This window comes from Pelodiscus sinensis, chromosome 7 (genome assembly GCF_052426305.1).
Source record: "Pelodiscus sinensis isolate ZL-2025 chromosome 7, ASM5242630v1, whole genome shotgun sequence".
Classification (NCBI taxonomy): domain Eukaryota; kingdom Metazoa; phylum Chordata; order Testudines; family Trionychidae; genus Pelodiscus; species Pelodiscus sinensis.
This window is the reverse complement of record NC_143058.1, coordinates 36,355,306-36,374,440: the sequence shown is the minus strand read 5'-3', so window position 1 is coordinate 36,374,440 and position 19,135 is coordinate 36,355,306. Positions and strand designations below refer to the sequence as shown.

The 19,135-nt window shown below is 40.1% G+C and overlaps 1 protein-coding gene across 4 annotated transcripts in view; it reads right to left on the bottom strand.

Annotated features, from left to right (window-relative positions):
• Positions 1 to 1,036: 1,036 nt before the first annotated feature.
• The window catches only part of SLC4A10 (solute carrier family 4 member 10), a 302,923-nt gene continuing 284,824 nt past the window's right edge, over positions 1,037 to 19,135 (bottom strand). For 3 of the 4 annotated variants that reach the window (XM_014569435.4, XM_075933501.2, XM_006114839.5), the window contains exons 23-25: positions 17,052 to 17,119; positions 12,548 to 12,664; positions 1,037 to 6,048 (exon numbers count right to left, since the gene is read on the bottom strand). In XM_014569435.4, coding sequence (XP_014424921.1) covers positions 5,982 to 6,048; positions 12,548 to 12,664; positions 17,052 to 17,119 — 252 coding nt within the window. In that variant the 3' untranslated portion in view covers positions 1,037 to 5,981. Of the gene's footprint in view, positions 6,049 to 11,829; positions 11,869 to 12,547; positions 12,665 to 17,051; positions 17,120 to 19,135 lie in introns of all 4 variants that reach the window. The other variant, XM_075933502.2, reaches the window with a different exon arrangement.

Genomic DNA, 19,135 nt, shown 5'->3' with positions numbered 1-19,135 from the left:
GTTGTGCCGAGGAGCGGCGCTACTGGACCAACCCAGCAGCACCCCAGCTGCTCTGCCCCAGGCGTCCTGATTTAGCCGCTGCTGAAACTGACCAGCGCTGACTACAGGAAGCCCGAGGCAGAGTTGCTCTGCCTCGGGCTTCCTGGAATCAGCTGCTGATCAGTTTCAGCAGCAGCTGACTTGGGGACGCTTGGGGTTCTTAAGTTGATTCTGTATGTAAGTCAGAACTGGCGGTCAGTTTCAGCAGCGGCTGAATCTGGACGCCAGTTCCGACTTACATACAGATTCAACTTAAGAACAAACCTACAGTCCCTAACTTGTACGTAACCCGGGGACTGCCTGTACTTACTTACACACCTCCAGTTTTCATCCAGAACACGTCACATAACCCATTGTCTACAGCCAAGCCCTAAGATAACAATCAGATTTACTCCAATGCCTCAGACAAACACCTACAGGAACTCTAGTAAGCATTGTTAAACTATGATACCCACCTAGAGAAGTGAAGAAACAGATTGAAAAAATTACCCAGAAGTCAACTACTACAGGACAGACCCAGCAAAGAAAGCAACAGAATGCCACTAAACATTATTTAGAGCCCCCAGCTTAAACCCCTCCTACATATCATTAAGGATCTACAATCTATCATGATGATGATCCCTCACTTTCACAGACCTTGGGAAAAAGGCCAGTCTTGCTTACAGACAGTTCTCCCCGCCCCCTCTCACCAACCTGAGTCAAATGCTGCCTTCATACCCCACAACAGAAACACTAATCCAGGAACCTATCCCTGCAACAAACCTCATTGCCAGCTCTGTCCACAGATCTATCCTAATGACACCATCACAGGACCCATCCACATCAGCTATACCATCCAAGGCTCATTCATATGCAGATCTACTAATGTGATATATGCCATCATATGCCAGCAATGCCCCTCTGCTATGTATATCAGACAATCAGACTGTATCCATGCAAAAAAAATAAATGGACACAAATCAGACATCCAAAAGCCAGTGGGAGAGCACTTTAACCCCCTGGGCACACACTTTCTGACTTACAAGTTGCAAAAAAAACCCTTCAAACCCAGACTGCAATTCTCAGGCAAAAAAAACCCTCTTCAAACCCAGACTGCAATGAGAAACTGCTGAGCTGGAATTCATATGCAGATCTGACACCCTGAACAAAGGTCTAAATCAGGGTGGAGAAAGTAAGGCTCGGGGGCCAGAGGCAGTCTCACCCCCTCTCTCCGCTTATCTGGATCTGGCCCCCGATGAGCAGGGCTTGCCCCAGCATTTGGGAGCCCATGCTGGTGAGGTGTGGGTTGTTTATTTGTTTTTCTCACTTGTGTGCAGCCCCTGACTGACTTTTCTGTGGGTCAGTGGCCCCCAACCAACAAAAACAGGTTCCCTACCCTGGTCTAAATAAACACATGGAGTTGTTCTTGTATTACAACAGGTAATTTCCCATTCAAGTACTCTCACCTTGTCAACACTGTTGAAGATAAGCCATATGCACTCTGATTTAATTAGCACAGATGTTTAATCCCGTCTCTGTATCTTTTTCTTTTTGTCATTCTTTTCAGCATCTGAGGAAGTGAGTTGTAGCTCATGAAAGTTTAAGCCTTAATACCCTAATAAATCTGTTAGTCTTTAAAGTGCCAGCAGACTCTTTGTTGGTTTGTTCAATGGAAACTTGTGTCCAATGTGGTTTACATAAGCAGTACATCCTGTCCTCCAATTGGTAAAATCTGACTGGCAAGGCCCTTTAGCTTTTAAACATTTCATTCTGCTTTATTTAATTGCTTTGTTTTATCAACGAGGCAGAACATTGCATTTCAAAGTATTATGCTAATTATCTTAAATTACTCTCATCTTAGGTGATAAGCAGCTTCTAGGACATAGATGAAAACTGATTTGAAGCATGAAACAGTCCTATCACTAGGGTATGAATAGTATTGCCATTGTAGCAGTGGTGCATCGTTGGCTGCCAGGGTAATATACAGGAGGAATACAATGGTCTGATTCTAGTCCCTCATACACACACATTCCCCCACCCCAACTCCTTATAATTACACCAGGGTAAGGCAGAACAGAATCAGGCTAGAATCACAAGGTGGATTAAGGCCCATTTTAGGCACCAGAGTACAATAGTTAGGCACAAATGGTATGTCCCACCCAGCCTGCTGTGTGGAGAAACCTCCCTGATTCCAAGTAGCAATCATGTTGTAATCACACAATTCAGTCAGCATGAAACACCATGTGGGTAGGATTTCAACACCTTTCAGACTCCCTGTAGCTATAGGATTGGCAGCACATCCCAAGCAGATCTGGTGATTGATTTAACCTCAGGAACATAAGAAAACACAAAGATCTGCACTCTCTCTATAATGGGCCATTAACGCATTGTATGAGTGGAGCACCACAGAAATAGTGTGGATTATAATTCTGGCCAGTGACCATAATACAAATAAGCAGGGGGCAGGGTGAAATGTACATCACTGGGGAAAGGGCTAAGCCCGGGCTCTGTACCCTCTTGGACCTGCCAGCACATCTGAGTCAGTGTGCCAAGGGGAAGTAATCTATGTAGGGATAGGCTGATGTACATGATTTCCTCCAGAGCAAGAGGAGGAACCAGAGACCATTTTAGGGACTAAATCATCATCTAGTTTCTGGTCTGTGCCTGAGGAAATGCAACTCTGTGCTATCTCTGTTCAGTGCTTGTAGTGAACATTTAATTACACTCATCCAGTTTTAGAACAGAAACCATATCATGTGACTTGTGAGTTGTAACAACTAGTTAACGCAGTTCGAAACCTTAATGAGGCACTGTCTAGGCACAGAGTTTCACTGGCACAGAGCAGCTTGCAGGATTAGTGCAGTCAATGTAATTATTTACTCCAAAATGTTCATTGAGCTGTGAGTGCCTCACACAGCTTCCTTAGTGCAAGCGAAACATTTCAACGTGTCTACCTGACGTAGCATTTCAGCTGTTTACAGCAAGAAACACATGTCATGCTGCACAAATGCCCTGCAGATTTGATCACTTGCAACGTGTCTTGCAATAGGAAAATGAAAATCAGTTAGGATAAATATTTATTTCCACATAACATTTCTTAGTCGTGAAAAACACAATATTCTATTCACATGTACACATTACTTTAACTTTTGTAATAAATTACATCCAAGAAATTCAGTAATTTTGACCAGGAATATGAAATTAGAAGTAAATACATAACACTACATTTGCATTATAGTTGATGTGATTTCAAAATGTTAAGATTAACATTGGAATAGCATTAAAATTCACAAGTATAGAGTGACTGTAAAAAAACCCCTCAAATACTGAACGGAAATACAGAATGCCACTGAATACACTGATTTCTTAGTATTCTAAGAGTTGGTCAAGTGAAACATCTAATTCACTTTGATCATCTGTAACAGAAAGTCAGCAACATATCAAAACATCAGCAGGCTTCTTCCAGAGATGAACCAATATTGTACTTCTATACTAAGCTTAAAACAATTGGAATGTTACAATGTATCATCAGGTACACAAAAACAAAGCATTTTAACCTTAAGGTGCCTGCATTTTCCCTAACTTTACAAATACAAGCCATTTTTATTAAATGTAAATACTTCTTTGCATCCATTAAATACAATCTTCTTTATTTTAGTATTATCAAAACCCTTTAAGGTCATTTTAGAGTTTAGAACAGTTTCCCTACTTATTTTCAATAGAATGCATTGGCTACATTAGTCAGCTTTACAAGCAATGCTTTTAATGTGTTGGATATGGTGTATATGAAAAGTAATTCTTGTGAGTTCTGTGGAGAGATTATTAGCATATTGGAAGAGCTAGGAAGCCTTAAAGTCCTATAAATTGATCACTGGTAATGATTACAAGACTGCAAGCCATTAGCACAATGATGAGAATTCGTGTCATTTTTGAATTTGTTAAAAATAACAAATCAAGGCATTCCCACATAACACTCTAAAATGTATGTTATTGTTCCAATTCTTTATTGGAAAATGTAGTTTGCTAAAAAATTGAAGGGTCATGCCTATATAGTAAAATCAGTTTGTATGTACTAAACTGACTTATTTTTAATGACTTTAAACTGTTAAACTATTAGAAAAAAATCACAAGTTTAAAAAATAATTGTGATTAATTGCAGTTTTAAACACACTGTTAATAATACCAGTTTAATTTTATTATAAATATTTTTGAGCATTTTTCTACATTTTCAAATATATTCATTTCAATAAAACACAGAATACAAAGTGTACTGTGCTAACTTTATATTATTACTTTTATAACAAATATTTACACTATAAAAACAAAAAAAAATTACTGTTTTTTAATTTAACTCATACAGGTACCAGTGCACTCTCTTTATAATGGAAGTGCAATTTATAAATACATTTTTTCATAACTGTACTCAAAAATAAAACAACGTAAAACGTTACAAATCAAAGCATGAAGCAGAAAATGAATGTTTAGTACATCTAGCACATAAATACCTTGAACACCAGCTACTATAGAGCTATGTGACCACCTTCAGGTGATATTATAAATAAGAAGCAGGTAACATTATCTTCCATAACAGTAAACTTGTATGTTGTTGTACAAACATAAATGTATTACTATTACTGATTGCCTGAACCAGAAATAGGACTTAGTGGATTTGTATGCAGTAAATTAATTGAAATCAATATATTTGAAAATGTAGAAAAATATACAAATATTATAACAAATTTAAATTGGTATTGTATTATTGTTTAATAGTGCAATTAAAACTGCAATTAATTGTGCCTATTTTTTAAACTAGCTAGTTAATTTTGTATTAATCACATACTTTGTGATTGACTGTCCTAGTTTTTGCATCATGTCTTAATTGCAATGAACGTGCATTTAATGGACTAAGGAAAAGAGCATGTAACAAAAACAGTAGTCAACCATCTCTAAGTTTGTGTGCATGATTCATATCTGGATTATAGCAGGGCATTATTGTAAGCTAAGGGGCAACAATATAGGTGTACATCTTAATGTATGATTTTATTGGAGGCATTTAAAGGTTTTAGGCAATTACACAGAAAACTGATCATCACTAGAAGGGCAACAAAACTGCATGTGTCTGGTAACGATTTATATCCACAAAATTCCCACTAGTATTCTAAAATACCAGGTTCATTAACAACATAATGCACCTTTTTTGCCTACCATTGCAACATTGAGTACAGTACAAGATACTGTAATCACAGCTTGCATTTTTAGCAAATACCATATGAATATTTCACATCAAAGGATGTGTTTTAACAAGGTGAGAGAATGTATTTATATATATTAGATATGTGATTTTATGTTCTAGTTACATATAATTTTGAATATTAAATATTCTGTATTAATTCAAGGAAAACTGCATAAATAAAAAGTCGGATACTAGTGCCCTTAGTACAAGAATAACCCTTGAGTTCAGTGGGAAAGTTCACAGAGGTAAGGATTATTGTAGCAAGAAAGGGTTTGCAGATTAGGTCAGAAATTATTTTTTAAAAAGCTTTTAAAACTAACTTTTCCTTGTTAATTTGGGCCTCTTGAAATAATTGACTAGAACTAAAAAAGAAATGGGGCTGTTTGTCTTGAATGAAGATATTACGTATTCTCTCACAAGTGAAGTAGAAAAATACACTAAAAACTCACTAAATTATAAGTTTTGAAAGAAATATGGTTACTAAATTGCTGAGCTGTATTATCAAGTGGCTAACACATAGCAAGAAAAGTGAAGATGCTTGAGTACAATAGATTTTGCACAGATAACTGACTGTAGACATTTAGAAGAAAATTAAATAAATATTGCACTACTTACATTATCTGTGCTATTTTGGGATGAAAGACAAAGTTTACAATATATGATCAAATCAGTTATATTAATGATTGTGGCACTCCTTTCATTTGTTTGGAAAAATAAATTGAAGAACAAGTCATAGACAAGTCTCCCGGTCAACACCTTTCCCTGAGTCAGCTTTCTTCTCTCGTCTGCTTTCAGCACTGGGAGGGAAGGAGCAAGGGAGGGAGAATAAAAAAAAACGTATATTACAGGAGTGTTATCATAGTTGCTAGAGCATTTCACTTGGGGTAAAACAGACACTGATCGCATTAACTTTTCATGCTACATGGCACAAACTGGGAAGCAAGAGTGAAAATTGCAGTATTCCATGGTACAGATGACACTGACCAGTATTTTAGTAAAGAGCTATGTAAAGACTTAACTGAAAGTTTGCACATGAACAAATCTGCAACATGCAAGCAAAAATAGTTGCTGGGTTTTTTGGTGGTGGTGGGGTTTTTTTTGGTTTGTTTTTTGCAAATACAATAGCTAATGATTTAAAAAAAACCAGTGATAATGGTACAGTTTTGAGACAACACCAGCATTTTTTTAAAATGGCACAAACAAGAGATCCCAGTATTTCTTCACTATTATGTGCATATTTTCATCACTCACGTATAAGAAATATTTTTGACCAATTTATCTGAAGAAACAGTGAGCAGTGCTAGCAAATTCATAGGTATTCCATGGAAACCTCAGGTCTTCCTTTCTTCAGAAAAAAAAATCCAACTATTTTAATTTTAAATCTCTGATTCAATGCACATTTATGCTGGGCTGTGTGATGCCAGAGACATTTTTTTAAAAAAGTTTTCCAGCCATGCACAAAGCAGATGTTGCAGAATATTAACAAAAAGAACACTTTCTAGTCTGGATTCAAATACGAACTCAATTTTAATAGAAAAATGCTGATGATTTGCCTTCAGAAAGCAATATACAATATGTGCAAGGGTGATTATTATCTCTGTCCTGAATCCTATTTTATTACAAGTTGCACAACAAATAGGTTGCATTGTGAAAGGAGAATCACTCAGGGCTCCATAAAGTAACGTAGTCACTTTAATAAAATTTAAAGACACTTCCAAAGCACGGGTAAATCAAAGACAAAGAATGGCAATATGTATTTTTAAATACAAACCTGGAGCATACATATAACCTCCTAGCAGGAATAATTCCCTAGCAGGAGTGAATGAGAACCAGGCCAAATCTAAACATAACTTAAAGAAGGTAGACAGATTTTCAAAGAAGTCTCCAAAATTGCTCCTTTAAAAATTCCTCACACAGTTTTTAAGGTTACAGGTGGGTTTTTTTTTCATTTAGTTAAATGAAGTCCAAACTCATCTCACTGGCTGTGGAGGCTTCTGCCTATTTCAAGGTGTGCTTCTGGAACTAACAGTGTAGAATACTGATTTCAGCTGGATACACCTGCTTAGTCCTATCACGTCTCTGGAAAAGAGTCTCTATCCTTCATAGGGCTGATGTAGGGGGATGCATGTCCCCTGATAGTCTGACGTCAGGAGTGGATTTTTCCTTCTCACTGAATCAGCCAAATAAATTTAAATGTGCTATGCTGATATCTTCCTTCATGAGCTTGCCTGTGTGTGGATTCTTTGGTTTAGGGGGATACGGAGAACCAGTGAGCCAGGACAGGGACAGAAGAGTCTGTGAGGGTATGTCTACACTACAACACTAATTCGAACTAACTTAGTTTGAATTAGTTAATTCGAACTAAGCTAATTCAAATTAGCGCATCTAGACTTAAAAACTAGTTCGAATTAGTGTTTTGCTAATTCAAACTAGCATGTCCACACTGAGTGGACCCTGAACCGAGGTTAAGGATGGCCGGAAGCAGTGCCGGCAGGGCATCAGATTAGGACTTAGAGTGTGGAGCTGCTGCCTCAGGCTAGCCGAGGGCTGTGCTTAAAGGGTCCCGACCCCCACCCCGGACAGACAGTGCTCAGGGGTTCCCTGTTTGCAAAGCAGTCCTGGCTTGGAGTGCCCTGAGTGCCCACACTTGGCACATCACAACACTTGGCCATCAGCCCGGCTGCACTTGCCGCAGGCTGCCATCTGGAGGGGGGGTCAATCGGGGGGCTGCAGGAGAGCTTCCACCCGAGGAGCCCGCAGAGCCACCCCAGTCCTCCCCATTGGGGGCTCGTACCCCATTCCTCCCTCACCTCCTTCCACTTACCCGTCCCTAGCCCCCCTTCCTGATGTACAAAATAAAGGACATGTGTGTTCAAAAATAGAAACTCTCTTTATTGAACAAACCTCGGGGAAACTGGGAAAAGAAGGTGGGAGAGGGGAAGAGAGAGGGTGGGAGAGGGGAGGGCAACTAAAATCATCAGGGTTTTGGAGCAGGTCCCATATGAAGAGAGGCTAAAGAGACTGGGACTTCTCAGCTTAGAAAAGAGGAGACCGAGGGGGGATATGATAGAGGTCTATAAAAGCATGAGTGGTGTGGAGAGGGTGCATAAAGAAAAGTTCTTCATTAGTTCCCATAATAGAAGGACTAAAGGACACCAAATGAAATGAATGGGTAGCAGGCTTCAAACTAATAACAGAAAGTTCTTTTTCACAAAGCAAATAGTCAACCTGTGGAACTCCTTGCTGCAGGAGGCTGTGAAGGCTAGAACTAGAACAGAGTTTAAAGAGAAGTGAGATAAAGTCATGGAGTGGTATTAGCCGGGGGTAGGAATGGTGTACCTGGCCTCTGTTTGTGGAAGGCTGGAGATGGATGGCACGAGACAAATTGCTTGGTCATTGTCTTCAGACCATCCCCTCCAGGGTACCTAGCATTGGCCGCTGTCGGCAGACAGGCTACTGGGCTAGATGGACCTTTGGTCTGACCCAGGACGGCCATTCTAAGCTCAGGGTCGGGGGTCTCAGTGGACCACCTTGATTTTCATGCCAACCTGCTCCTGGGTGGCCAGGCTGGCAGCTCTCCTGCCCTAGACGGCCACTTTCCTGTGCCTAGTGCGGAGGTCGTGGATGAGGTCCACGATGTCTGCACTAGACCAGGCGGGCACCCGCCTCTTGCGGACCTGGGCAGGCTCCTGGGAGCCGCCAGCCTGGTTCCGGGAAGAAGCGGAGGGCTGGGTGGCAGCGGGTGGCCGGCTCGAGCCGTGTCAGGTGCAGGGTCTGCTGGCTGGGTGCTGGCAGGCTTGCACCTGGCACGGGCACCATAGCCAGCCCGTGCCCCTTTAAGGGCTCCGGGGCCAGGAGGGGGGCAGAAGAGTTTCCCTGGTGTTGGCCAGAGTGGCCACCAGGGAAAGCTGGGGAGGTCTGGCCTCCCACTAGTTCGAATTAAGTGGCTACACAGCCCTTAATTCGAACTAGTTAATTCGAACTAGGCGTTAGTCCTCGTAGAATGAGGTTTATCTAGTTCGAATTAAGCGCTCCGCTAGTTCGAATTAAGTTCGAACTAGCAGTTTGCATGTGTCGCGCCTATCAAAGTTAATTCGAACTAACGTCTGTTAGTTCGAATTAACTTTGTAGTGTAGACATACCCTGATAGGGTAACTGTACTGGAGTGGCTGAGCAATCATTTGCTAATCTCTACTCTAAAGCAGCTCTGGGATACCTGCAGCCCTGATCTGTTTATTTAGTGTTAGCACCAAAGAGATTTTCAAGATTCACGCACTCCAAAGACTTTGCATATTTTTGACTTGACAGAGCCTCTACTGGTGATAAATGCTTGTATGAAATCTTATTACAAGATCTCAATTTGTTTCTGTTACCTCATTTAGTCATATTATTTCAGTAACATATAATAACATATAAATGAGCACAGGACTATAGACAAAGGCTTGTGTGGTTTAGTCCTAAAAGCACAAGTGCAATTGCCTTCAACACAAGACAATTCATGGCTTTCTCTTTCTGTGGCAGAATATTTCTCTTCCAGTGACAGAACATATTTTTCTACAGGAAGCAGAATACTGTCATGCCATTCCTTTGATTACATGCAAAGCCCCTGGGTCTTTTCAGCGTCGGGTCATCCTTATAACTATTACACCATTGCATTCATTCATTTATTTTCAACATTTTCCCATCCATTTGGGATCAAACTATATTCTCAAATGTCAGTGAAAAATTTCCATTGAAGTTAATCTGGCCCTTATCTAGCTTTGTTTCTTCTATATCATAACTAAGCATGAGATGAACTTGCTTTCTTTATGAAGAACAAAAAATGAAAAGTTTGTGTTCTTTCTTTCTTGGAATCCACTTCTTTCCCTGTGTTCTACCCAGACAGCTGAGACAAACTAGGCCACTAGACACAGGAAACTTTGGATTTCTATAGGAACAGATTGGGCATTTACCGTATTGAGATTTTTCTGATTAGAAACCTAAAAGTGAAAAATAAAGGGCCTAATTCTCCAGTTGCTATTTACATTAGTATGGACTTCTTAGGCTGAGTAAAAGGAGTGCAAATAATTACCAGGAAACAGAGAATGGTCATAAAGGTCAAATTATCTTCTGAGAGCCAACCCATCAACCTCACTAATATCATCTGAACCAAATTTTCTGCTAGTGTAGTTTGCTACAGTTCCGTTAAAATCAGTGGAGGTGCACCAGTATATTCCATCAGAGAATTTAGATAATCTGACTAATGTGTGTGTGTCTCCAATGTGTGTACACATACAAACACACATTAATTATTCTTGCTTTTAAAAAAAATATAGCACCATTGGTATGCATGGCACATGGAAGATAAATGAGACACTGCCATGATCTGAGGAGCTTACAAGCTACATGTAATGCAGAAGAATATAGAACTGTAAAATTTGTAGCTCATGGGTTGAGGACCTATATGTTTTAAGTTCAAGATCAGCATCTAGTGGATGTAAGCAAGAAAACTCCTGTAGGGCCCCTTAACTAAAAATACAAACCCAGAAATAAAGTCTCCTCAGTAATAGAATTCTAAGCAAGTTGGTACTCATTTGAGTAAGCCTCTGAGTCTTATTACTTTATTTGAATTCAATTCTGAATTCCCGCATGTAACATGAGTGCATAAGCCTCTCTCAGAATATCTCTGTGGAAACTAAAATAAAGAATCCTATTTTCAAGAGGAGGAGTGCCAGTGCAACCTCTCAGTGGCTATCCTAAAATTGCAGTCGCTACATTTCTGATATAGGAATTTTGATGAGTGGACCCGTATAGCTATTAACAGACAGTCCCTAAATACAAAGGGAGTCCCCCTGCACAGCCTCACTATAAAACATCTCCTATGGACAGTGGAATCACAGCAAATCTACTTTGATTATGGCCTTTGGAATTTATCTAGAGGGTGACACACAAAATCAGAGCAACATTTTTATTTTGATAGTAAATTGCTTCTAACATTAAGTACTGAGTAAGCTGATCTACAGAGATTTGAAATGAAGATTCTTGGTCATCAACTGTTCATCTTGTTTATGCTGTTTACAGAAAGGAACAACACTGAAAAAGCAGCATGCCATTTTGGGGTGACAAAATTCAGGACCACTGCTTTTATATTTCATTCTACTCAGCTGAGAGATGTTAACTGAATATTTTTCCACTATTTCATCTCTTCCCAAAGCAATTAAAAAGTCAATCCTTGCTTTAAATCTTTTTCAGGGATTATCTTGGAATTAGAAATGTCGGGCACAAATTTTGGATTAAAATAATAAAAAAAATTAGACAAATAAAAAAGTATATATTGCGAGTAACCTCAATTTCTTGATTAAATAGACAAATTATATTGAGTCTATAAAAACATTTCTAGACCTTATAGAACTGTACCTATTTCAAATATAGCAAAATAACACTGAGGATTTTGACAGAATTATTTTAGCATGGATCATGAATTTTCCATTCATCTTGTCTCCCCAAAAATTACATAAAGTAAATCAACTGGGTTTCGAGAAGACACTAATTAAAATGGGAAAATGCAATCAAGTAGGAGGTAGAGGGCAGGGTCTTACCTTTGGGGAATCAGCTTCTAGAGTGATTAGGAAGGGGAGCTTATGATAGAAATGTGATATGAAACAATTAAGTAGAAAATCATGTTAATTTAAAAGTTATGGAAATAGAGGAAAGTATTTGTTACAATAAATGCTCTATATTTAACATATCTACTCATTCATATTTGTATGGTCTGGCATGGATAAAAATGCTCTCTTCATTTTTAACATACCTGGATTATATTTTAAACTTATACCAAAAGGAAATTACATTTGGTTGGCTATTACAAATATTCATAAAGAAAAAGATGTTTACTGCAATTTCAAGAGTTCAACTCTGCCTTATATGTATATGTGTAGTACTCATTAACTCTAATGGGTGCTACATGTGAACATTTCAGTTACAATGATGGCCATGTTGTGTTTATTCAAAGAATAGATCAGAACAAATGCTATGTGATTTCCAATTGCTATGTGGTTTGTTACACAGGCATCAGGCTTGGTGAACTATATCTTTTCCCACTCTAGCATGCAGGTATTTATGATTCTATAAGGTAATAGGGAGCATAAGGCTCAGAATATTTTAATTATTTTTTTAAATAAATAACTCTTCAAGAAATACATTTACTGGTAGCTAAAGACCTTTTATATTTGATCATTTTTCAATTTTTAAAAAATCAATTATTTTGCTTGGTTCAAAACATGAAGTTTAATATATTAATAGCTTAAAAGTTGAAACCTTTTAGAAGGAAAGCTTGACTCCTTATCCTTTGCATTCTCTGAGGATATCAGCAGTGTCTTCCATACGGCAGTTTTTGCCATTTCATCAGAAATATTTATCACAGATGGATCATCTCTATACAAAAAGAACACAATATCACAAGTGATCAGTCTTTGTTCTCTATATTACTTTACAGCAAGACTTGGCCATTGATGACGATGATGATAATAATAAATGTATAAATATGTTAAAATTATATTAGAATTTGGTAATTATTATTAGCAATTTCACACAACTTCCATTAATGTCATTTAGTGCTTTAGTTTTGAAAAATGTTGTGAAAACATGAATGAATTGATCCTAATAACATCTGTATGGTAATTAGATATCACCACCAATTTATAAAGGGGAAAATGAGGTATAGAGAGATTATGTCAATTTCCTAAGGCAACAGAACATATCAATGGACTAAAATGAAAGAACTCCTGTTTCTTACCACTATCATCAATTCTCTAGACCAGTGTTTCTCTATGGCTGATCTGTTGACCGTTGATAGTCCCAGAGATCTCCCTGAGAGAGTTGAGAAAGGCAGCCAGCCAGTCCCTAGTATTAAAAAGACTGAAAAACACTGATCTAGACCATGCTAATTACAAGTACAAGCTGCAGTATTTTAAAACCACTGGAAAGATGGCGTAATGTAAAGATTTGTTTTTCATGATTTCAAAATGAAATCCTTTCTAGTAAAATAAAAGAGGCATTAAAAACCTGTAACAGCAGACTCCTAAACCCTTTACTTACACCCTTAGCTTCACTAGGACTGCTTCAGAGTAAAAACTGTAGGGTCATGGACTTGACCTTTCATATGTTTATTATTTTAAGCATTTAAGGGCAGGGGTTGGGCGAAAGGGCCTCCACGGGCCACATCTGGCCCACCAAACAGGTTGAACTGGCCTGTGGAGGGTCTGCCACTCCCCCGCCCCCAGACCAATCAGGGCCTAGGGACATGGGAGTGCACGGCACTTACAGTCAACCCTGGTGGTTGACTCTAAGCATCACACCGGAGGGTAGGAAGCAAGAGACTTCATGCTCCCTCCACCCCCACGGCAATCAGGGTTTGGGAGTGGGGAGCAGTATGCAAAGTCTCCTCCTGCCTACCCCTGCCCTGCAAGGAGCACACAGTGCTTAGAAGCACCGCTCGCTCCTTGCAGGACAGGGGCAGGGCAGCAGGGAACTTCATGCGCTCCCTCACTCCCAAGCCCTGATTGGCCTGTGGATGGAGAGGTGCACAAAGTCTCCTCCCGCCCTGAAAGGGGCTCGGGACTTAGAGTCAAGCGCCAACTGCTGCTCACCTGGCAGTTAAGTGTCGAGCCCCTTGCAGGGTGGGAGGAGACTTTGTGCACCTCTCCATCCACAGGCCAATCAGGGCTTGGGAGTGAGGGAGCGCATGAAGTTCCCTGCTGCCCTGCCCCTGTCCTGCAAGGAGCAAGCGGTGCTTCTAAGCAGACTTGGCATGCTCCCCGCCTGCCCCCCCCAGGCCCTGATTGACCTGGGGGTAAGAGGGGAGAGTGCATGACATCTCCTCCCACCACTAGGGGCCTGTGCCTACAGGGAACCTCCAGCTGTTCAGAACAGCTGGTAGTTCTCTTGGAGGGTGGGGACAGGAGCAAACACTTCACTCGCTCCCCCACACAGACATATCAGGGTGTCCTGGCCCCGCCCCTTCTGCCTGAGGCTCTGCCCCTTTCAGGGCAGTTTTGAAGTGGACCCTGGTAAAAAAATTATTGCCTTCACCTGATTAAGGGCCTCTGTCTGTGATAGCACAACACTGAATATTGTGATGATGATGGTGCTCACTCATTGCCAAGTATGATCATCTTCCATGGGAGTTGTGGACCCTCAGGTGGCTGATACGGCTGATCCTTGAACCACAAGTTTTGTTATAGTGAGGACAGATGTTTCCAGGTACAGCAGGAGGCCATGACTAGAAGCTGACCATGACTAGAAGCCAGTCTCCCTTTCCTCCTGCACCTCTTCTCCTCCACAGTTTGTCAGTGGGCAATTTCAAAATGCAGGGAGCCATTGTGTAGGACTTCTCTCCATTTGGAGTAATCCTGGGCAATTGTCTCCCATATGTCAATGTCAACGTTGCAGTTCTGTACGTTATCCTTTAGCAAGTCCTTTATAATGCCTCCGTTGTCCTCTCATGTTACTGCATCCTTTTTTCAGCTGAGAAAACAGGACCTGTTTTGGGAGGTGATGCATTGGCATGAGAACAACACGATCAGTCCAGTGAAGTTGCTGACAGGTGATCATTGTCTCAGTACTGGTGGTCTTTGCCTCTTCCAGAACATTGATGTTAGTATGCCTGTCCTCCCATTTGATCTTCAAGATGTTTCAGAGGCAGCATTGGTGATGCCTCTCAAGGACTTTCCAGTGATGTTTGTAGGTTGCCCAGATTTCAGACCCATACAATAGGGTTGGAAGAATGACGACTTGATAGACAAGAAGCTTGGTGTCTGTTCAAAAACCCTGTGCCATAAATGAGCAAAGGCTGCGCTGGCACAGCACAGACAATGTTGGATTTCTACATTTATATCTGCCTTGGATAAAAGATAACTTCCAAGATAGAGAAAATGATTGACATTCTCCAGTGCTTCTCTATTGATTTTAATAGATGGGGTGTATGGTACCACATTTAGGGTACGTCTACACAGCAACATTATTTCAAAATAACTAGTGTTATTTCAAAATAACTTAGTCTATGTCTACACAGCAGGCTGTTATTTCGAAATAATGTTGAAATATTATCAAGCTGGAGGACTTCTTACTCCAACTCCTGTAACCCTCATTGTATGAGTAAGGGAAGTCAAAAGAAGAGTACACTATTTTGATATAAGTGCTGTGTAGACACTCCCAATTTCGAAATAAACTATTTTGAAATAAGCTGCGCAATTGACGTAGCTCAATTCGTATAACTTATTTCAAGTGAATTCCTGCTGTGTAGGCACACCCTTAGAGAAGGCTGATTGATAACCTTAGTGTTGAGGGTGAGATCAAGACTTGTGTAAGCATCAGCAAACATATTCAGGATAGTTGGAAGATCTTCTCAGTGTGGGCAGAAACTGCATTATAATTAGCATACTGAAGTACCACTATAGATGTGGTGGAAATCTTGCTCTTAGCTTTCAACCTGCTAAGCCTAAACAGCTTTCCATCCATTCTGTAGAAGATTTCAACGTCAGCGGAAAATGACGGCAATAAAGACCACAAACATGGTTGAGGTGATGATATAGCCCTGTTTGACTCCTGTTTGTACTTTGAAAGGGTCACTCTGGGAGCCAGTACTGCTCAGAACAGTTGCTTTCATGTTGTCATGAAGCAAATTTAGGACACTGATGTATTTATCAGGACATCCAATCAGGACTTAACCTTTCATATATATATTTTTAAACATTAACTGCCTTCATCTGTGATCACACAACACTGAATATTGCATACCATTTATGACTTTATTTGTACAAAGATCAAAGCTTGGTGTACTCTGCAACAAAGTTTTTGATGAACTGTACCAGTTTATCAGTCTAGTGCCTGGGTTGTGTCTGTGGACTTTTGTGTCTGTGGAACAAGGAGGAGTAACAGTAGTTCGGAATAGGAAGCCTAGTCCAAACTACCTAGTTCGTGCCACGTGTAACCGCAGGGCATGGAGTCCGAACTAGCGGACATTTAAAAAAGGCGGCGCCCGGCAACATGTAAATGAAGCCTGGGAAATTCAAATCCTGGGCTTCATTTGCAACTCCGGTTGACTACATTACCACCCTAGTTCAAACTAGGGTGGTAGTGTAGACATACCCCAAGTAATTCAAAGTCATTACTCCCCAGTGCTTCCTGGGGCTCTAAGTCAAGGAAGCACATCCACAACAATGGAGCCTGCCTCAGAGTAATTTCAAGGCTCCCTCATAGTGGAGACACGCTATTTCAATTTTGTTATTTCGGGAATTATTATTTGAATTTAGTTATTTCAAAATAATTTCCTAGTGTAGACATGCCCTTCTTAGGGTCTACACTGCAGTTGGACACCTGCTGCTGGCCCATGCCAGTTGATGCAGGTTCATGGGGTTTGGCTGCAGCCCAAAGCCTGAGACCCTGCCACCCAATTCTTGTTATGGGTGCACCACGAGTCAGCACAACTATGCACCATTAGTGGCCCGGCTCTGCAGTCTTTTACATGCAAAACCTCCACTTATGTACTTTTCTTATGCTGCATGAAGTCTGCAGGATCAGGTCCCCAGGCTAAGAGGTAGAACCTGTGACACAAAAGCATGAAGCACAACAAGGTTTGAGTTGCAGATTTGTGTTCTGCTAACACACATGCATATTTTCTCTTGGAAGGACTGATTTCACTCTATGCCAAGATTAAGAATTGCCACTGTACTGTGGCATGACAGAGAACATTTTATAAAATTGTAGTACTTTTCTGATGTTTGTTTACATCAGCCCTAAATTAATCAAAAGTATATTTTACCTGTAATGACCTTCGAGTGGTAACTGAACAGTCCCCTCCTCCTCCATTGCTAACATACTTTGTTCTTCCTAAGAGGAAGAAATTTATACGTGAGACACAAAATGATATCCTGAACATGGATCTTTTTGCTTCAGAGGGGTAGCCAAGTTAGTCTGTAACTAGAAAAACTTAAAAAACAACAAATAGTCTAGTAGCACCTTAAAGACTAACAAAACATGTAGATGGTATCATGAGCTTTCGTGAGCACAACCCACTTCTTCAGATTAATGGAGTTATTAAAGGTCCAGTTCCAAAACAAATAGGGAATGGGAGGAAGGGGGGAAGAGGAGGGAAGAGAAGAAGGAAGGGGAAAAAAGGGGAGGGGGAAAATAGTCAATTAGAGTGTTCTTGTTACATGAAGCTGATAGAGAAGTACAAATTGTTCTTAAGTGCCATTGTTTGGTTTTTTAAGTCATTAGGATGTGCAAGGTATGTGCTAGCCAGCTAATGTCTTTATTCATACCTTTGTGATGGGTCCCAAACCTGTAAATGAAGTTAAGTTCCAAGGCTCCCCTGTGTATTTGGCTTGTGGAATTGGCCTGAAACAACACGGTGACTTTGAGATCCATTTGGATCTTTTTGAATCTGTTATAAACTTTCTTTTCTGTAATATTAAATATTTACTAAAGTTCTTTAAAATAGAGGTTGCAGTCCCAATTGCTTTTTTGTGTTTGAAACATCTGATGCTGAGAATAATATTTTTAAAGGAAAATTCTTCACTTAAATTTCCTTTGTAAATTTACATGAGAGACGAGTTACTAATAAATATTTGCAAAGAATGTATATATCAGATTTCAAATGATATGTAAGAGCAGACATTTAGACAGTGATGAGTAAGCAAGAATCAGGTAATACCAGATTTATCACTACAGGCACAACTTTAACCTGAATGAGCCAAGGCTCCAAAATTAATTTTCAGTAGAACACAAAAAGGCACATGGGACTACCAAGGGCCAAGAACATTAGGGATGTGCATTCAAATCTCTTAGTCAAATTGTTGTGAGATCATACAACTTTTACATAAAAAAAAGATAACTCCTAAAAGTAACATGTCCTGTCTACAGTTAGAGCCACTTCAAGCAGCTACTGCTCTTCCTATCTTTCTGACTTCAAATCCAGAGAATCCCTCAACTATATCCTCGGCTGAAGAAAGATCATTTAAACTCAATGCTATACAAGTCTACAGGGCTCACATTATTCCAAGACCTCAGCCAGACCAGCAGACTTCCCAAGACCTACTTAAGAGCCAAAATCCCATGCAACCTATTACATGCAGAGCGTCAACATCTTCCACAAGAGTGCCAGGATCTCTGAAAGTCCAAAATTCTCTGTCCAAAGGCGAGTGGATATGTAATTTACAGGAAAATGTGGTTGCACGAGAGTCCATATGAACCCCATTAATTCTATCTCCAGTAAAGAAAACCTAACCCATGCTCCCATGGCCAACTCTCTAATATCACAAAACAAACAGCTCACAGAAATAATAGTCTGTATAGCGTAGGCCCACACAAGTGCTTCAAAGTTAGGTGTGCCTGCACTGACCAACAGATGCCACATAACAGCCTATGCTAACCCAGAACAGCACACCCAACTCCAAAAAAAAAGTGGGGGAGGGAATGTTATTTTCATACTGGGGAGTAGGTAGAGGCAGAATAGGAACAGGCTTGCTTCTTTCGTCTTTCATGGGTAGCCCTCTACTAGCTAATCCCCACATATGTTAGGAGGATTCAGACTGACCAATAGCAACAAAGTGAGAGCTTCCACTGTGTGACAGACACTGACACCACCCTGGGCTATGGACCATACCTCACGCCCTCATTCTTAATTTGGCACTAGCTATAATGGCCAGTATCATCTCCCTCTGTGCCTTGCCAAAAGTAAATTTGTCTCTCTACGCAGTTTACTACTAAACCTGTAAAAAGTCTCCATTTTTATTTTTACAATGAGAAAAGTTTATTTTGTTTATTCCGGTCTTATTCAAAACATCTCAAGTAGTTAACTCTCAAATGGCCTCCAAAGAAATGTATGTATGTGGAAGAAATGGG